The sequence below is a fragment of the Lipotes vexillifer genome, unplaced genomic scaffold (genome assembly GCF_000442215.2).
Source record: "Lipotes vexillifer unplaced genomic scaffold, Lipotes_vexillifer_v1.1 scaffold505, whole genome shotgun sequence".
Classification (NCBI taxonomy): domain Eukaryota; kingdom Metazoa; phylum Chordata; class Mammalia; order Artiodactyla; family Lipotidae; genus Lipotes; species Lipotes vexillifer.
This window is the reverse complement of record NW_006785581.1, coordinates 21,328-26,057: the sequence shown is the minus strand read 5'-3', so window position 1 is coordinate 26,057 and position 4,730 is coordinate 21,328. Positions and strand designations below refer to the sequence as shown.

At 42.4% G+C, this 4,730-nt stretch overlaps 1 protein-coding gene across 1 annotated transcript in view; it reads left to right on the top strand.

Moving 5' to 3' along the window:
- MRGPRX2 (MAS related GPR family member X2) overlaps positions 1–798 on the top strand; it is a 19,339-nt gene extending 18,541 nt beyond the window's left edge. The window contains 3 exon segments of the mRNA XM_007457641.1: positions 1–306; positions 309–686; positions 689–798. The exon segment at positions 1–306 is cut by the window's left edge and continues 54 nt beyond it. Of these exon segments, the coding sequence (XP_007457703.1) occupies positions 1–306; positions 309–686; positions 689–798 (794 nt within the window).
- Positions 799–4,730: the final 3,932 nt, after the last annotated feature.

Sequence of the window (4,730 nt, the reverse complement as noted above, 5' to 3'; positions counted from 1 at the left end):
ATGCCTTCTCCACCTACATCCTCAACCTCGGGGGAGCCGACTCCGTCTTCCTCTGCTGCCACATTATAGGTTCCCCAGAGAAGCTCATCATCTCCTGACACTCCAGCTCCAGCCCCATCCCCAGTTTTTTCACCACTGTGCTGACCTCTGCCTCCCTCACGGGCCTGAGCTTTCTCAGCGCCATTAGCACTGAGCACTGCTGGCCTGACCTGTGTCGCATCTGGTTCCACTGCCACTGCCCCAAACACTTATCGGCTATCATGTGTGCCCTGCTCTGGGCCTTGCTGCTGAGCACCCTGGAAGGGAAGTCTGTGGCTTCCTGTTAATGGACTTTAACCACATTTAGTGTTGGGTGTTTGATTTCATCACTGCTGGGTGGCTGACATTCTTACCTGTGTTCCTCGCTGGGTGCAGCCTGGGTGGAGTCCGGATCCTCCGTAGGTTCCAGCAGATGCAGCTGACCAGGCTGTGCGTGACCACTGTGCCCACAGTTCTGGTCTTCCTCCTCTGTGGCCTGCACTTCGGCATCCACTGGTTCTTCTTAATCTGGATTCAGGATGATTTGTTTGTGTTCCCCTGTCATCACTGGCTGATGGCCTTGGGCCTGTCCAGCTGCACCAGCGCCATCATTTACTACTTTGTTGGCTCCTTTAGGCAGAGGCAGCCAAAGAGGCGAGGACGGCAGACCTCAAGGTGGTTCCCCAGAAGGCTTTGGAGGACCTATCAGAAGTGGGTGGAAGCAAAGGCACCCTTCCTCAGGAAACCCTGAAGGCGTCAGGAAGCAGTCTAGTGTCCTAATTCAGAGTCTCTGCCTCAGTCAGACAAATGTGGCTTTGAGAGCCAATTTTCTCCCTATCAGTTTGGGAGGGTTTCTTAACTTCTCTCAGCCTCTGGACCCCTGATCTTAAAATGGTTAAAAAAAAAAAATCCTCATTTGGATAGTGAGGATTAAGTGAGACAGTGCCTCTTATACAAACACTGAGTGCACTGCCTTAAGGACTCTTACCCAGGGGCCTTCACCCCATCCCCATGGGAGCTTCGCCAACTCTGGGGTCCAAGACTGTTTCCACTGTTGAAGAATCCCACCTTCAGCAGAAGTTGAAAGCAGTGCAAGAAAGGTCTTAAATTTCTTTGGTCACTACACTTGGTAGGGATTAAACATTACATTTTTGACAAGTTTCTGTGGTCACTTTCTTACAATCTGTTTTGATACAATTAAAAGAATTCAAGTTCAATCTAGCCCCAAAGAGTAGTCTTGGATTTTGGAAGGCGTCAGAATGACTCCCTACCTTGAATAAATGACTTAATGAATGAATAAGTGATGAATTTTTAAGTCCAGCCTGTGCTAAATCTCCATTTACCAGATTTGAGTCACTATCTTTAAGTTTGTTGCCTTCACCATTTTCAACTTTTGCAAGCATGAAATTAAGTTTCAAAACCAGATAAATCAACATCAAAGCGTATTTAAGGTTTGAGGTGGGTCGTCTTCCTGTGGTCTCCTTCCACATGCCCTCCGGTAGAATCCCACGTGCACCCTTTCTCATTCCCACCCCTTCACCTTTACCCTGATTCTCCCTCCCTGGGGCTCACTAATCTTCATGCAGGTTTCCAGTGGGTCTTACTAAGACTCTCTTCTCCAAGGACAGGATGCATGTCAGATCTACCTTTTATTTCAAAAAGCTCACAACATTGATTTTAGTAATCTAATTGCACAAAAATATTTTTTTGTTACCTGTTCTATAAAAATAATGTATTAAGTTTAAATGTTGCATTTTTAAATAATTTTTTAATTTTTTTAATTGAAGTATGCTTAAGAGAGAGTGATTGCACAGATCATTAGTGTATATACAGTTCAATGAGTTTGGGTGATAAATACACACCCATGTGACTGACATATACACACTACAACATATATAGAATAGATAACTAACAAGGACCTACTGTGTAGCACAGGGACCTCTACTCGATACTCCGTAATGACCTATATGAGAAAAGAATCTCAAAGAGTGGATATATGCATATGTACAACTGATCCACTTTGCTGTAGAGCAGAAACTAACACAACACTGTAAATCAACTATACTCCAATGAAAATTTTAATAAATAAATAAATACACACCCATATGACTAAAGCTCCAGTCAAAATGTAACACAGTTTCATTACCTCTGAAAAGTCCCTCATGTCCCTCTGAGTCATTCCTCCTGCCCCAGAGGCAACTATCATTTCTACTCTGTCACCAAAGATTAATTTTGCCTGAACTTTGATTTCAGATATTTAGACTCATACAGTGTACTTTTTTTGTTCCTGCCTTCTTTCACTCAGCATAATATTTGGGGGATTTACTTATAACATTGCATTGCATATACCAGTAGTTCATCCCCTTTATAAAGCTGAGTACTATTTCATTGGATGGGCGTCTACAGTTTATTTTCATATTGATGGATATATGTGCAGTATTCCACTTTTAGCTATTATGAATAAAGCTGCTGTGAACATCCTCATTCAAGTCTTTTTGGGACACAGGTTTCCATTTCCCTTGGATAAATAACCTGAACTGAAATTCCTGGATCACAGGGAGATGTATGCTTGACTCTATGAGAAATTGTCAAACTCTCTTCTAAAGTGGTTGTGCTATTTCCCATTCCCACCAGTGATGTATGAAACTGCCAGTCTTTTGAATTTTAGTGTGAAAAATTGAGATACCACGTCACGCTCATCAGTGTGATGTGGTATCTCATTATGTTTTTTTTGTGTGTGTTTTTTTGCGGTACGCGGGCCTCTCACGGCTGTGGCCTCTCCCGTTGCGGAGCACAGGTTCCGGACGCGCAAGCTCAGCGGCCATGGCTCACGGGCCCAGCCGCTCCACGGCATGTGGGATCTTCCCAGACCGGGGCACGAACCCGTGTCCCCTGCATCGGCAGGCGGACTCTCAACCACTGCGCCACCAGGGAAGCCCTCATGATGTTTTAATTTGAATTTCCCAAATGACTTATGAAATTGAGCATATTTTCATATGCTTATTGGCTATTTGTTTTCCTTTGAAGTGTCTGTTTACCTTCTGCCCGTTTTCATTCTTTCCCTTTTTCATTATTTATTTGTAGGAGTTTTTATGTGCTAAATATGAGTCCTTCGTGAGTTATGTGTATTATAAATATTCATCTAGTTGGTGGTTTGCCTGTTCATTTTTAATAGATTTTCTATTTTAAAGCACTTTTAGATTTATAGGAAAATTTTTCAGAAAATACAGGAGGTTCCCATATACTCCCTCTCCCCATCCCCACTCCACTACACAGGTTTTCCTATTACTAACATTTTCCATTAATGTGGCACATATATTGAAACTGATGAACCAATATTGACACATTATTATAAGCTGAATTCCATAGTTTACATTAGGGTTCAATTTTTGTGTTGTAAAGTTCAATGGTTTTGACAAATGCAGAATATCATGCATCTACCATTACAGTATCATATAGAATACTTTCTCTGTCCCCAAAATGAATTGAATACCTAGCATATTAATCACAGTTATTTTAAATTCCCAGTCTGATAATTCCAAATATCTCAGCCATATTCTAAATTCTTATATGGAGAATCTTACGTGGGGAATCATATCTTATATGGGGAATCAACTGATTCTGTTGTTAATACTGATAAATTAAAAATTAGAAATATAAGTTTACTATTCAAATCTATAACCATTACTGATAGAATTTAGAAAAAAAAAAACTGAAACAAGTTTTTTCTTCTGGAGCATAGGATTCAGGAAGACTTTTACTTTTACCATTTAATTGAAACTGGCAAGAAATTGTAAACCCATATGCGTTACTACTATGATGAAGAGAAAGGGTGGGACAGGCCATGGAGAACCTTGAATGACAAGGAAGGAGGGTGTGCTTTATTCTTGGCATTGCTGTCCAAACACACAGTTGGGCAGCAAAAGGCTCCACAACAACAGTCCCTTGCAGGGACCAGCACTGAATGCGGTGGGGATGGGCAAAGGCTGAGAGATAGGAGAAGAGGTGGACCAAATGTTGAGAAACATCTCATGAGGGATCATGACTCAGAGAACTCCACACTCTCATTTGCCAGCAGGTCTCTCTACAGGAAATCACAGGGACTGTGCAGCATCTTGATAAGTCTCACTCGGGCACCAGGCTTCATCCCTGCCCCTTCCCTACATCATGGGTCAGCATGTCACCTCCAGCGACAAGAATGGAGGAAAGGTAGATTTATCAAACATTTATTTCCAAAGCCAGTGTTGGGTTTTTCCTCTTAGTACCCATTCACATAACTCCACCTGGGGGTGGAGTATTCAGGAAGCCACAGGGGCTGCAGCAGGAAAAGGCAGGAGACAGGAAGCTCCCTCCTGGCAACTCTGGGTGCTGTCAGCCTCAGCCATGAAGATCTGAATTGATGAACCAACACTGTTTAGTAGACTTTATCCCCACTCTCCCCTCCTTCTCAATCATTCAAATGTGCTATCATGGTGAGAAATCTGCTGCTGTCCTTAATTCAGGGAGCAAGATAGGGCACATGCATGCATCCCAAAGCTAAAGTGATGTGAATAACCCAGTCATCTGTTTTACTTCCTTTTCAAATGTTCTTTTCCTTTCTGTAGCTCTCAGGCTCCCAGCAGAAAACAGATGGCCGAATATGTAATGATTAAAAAGAGTTTAATTAAAGGACAAGTTACTAATATGAGCAGATTAGGGAAAGTTACACGGGA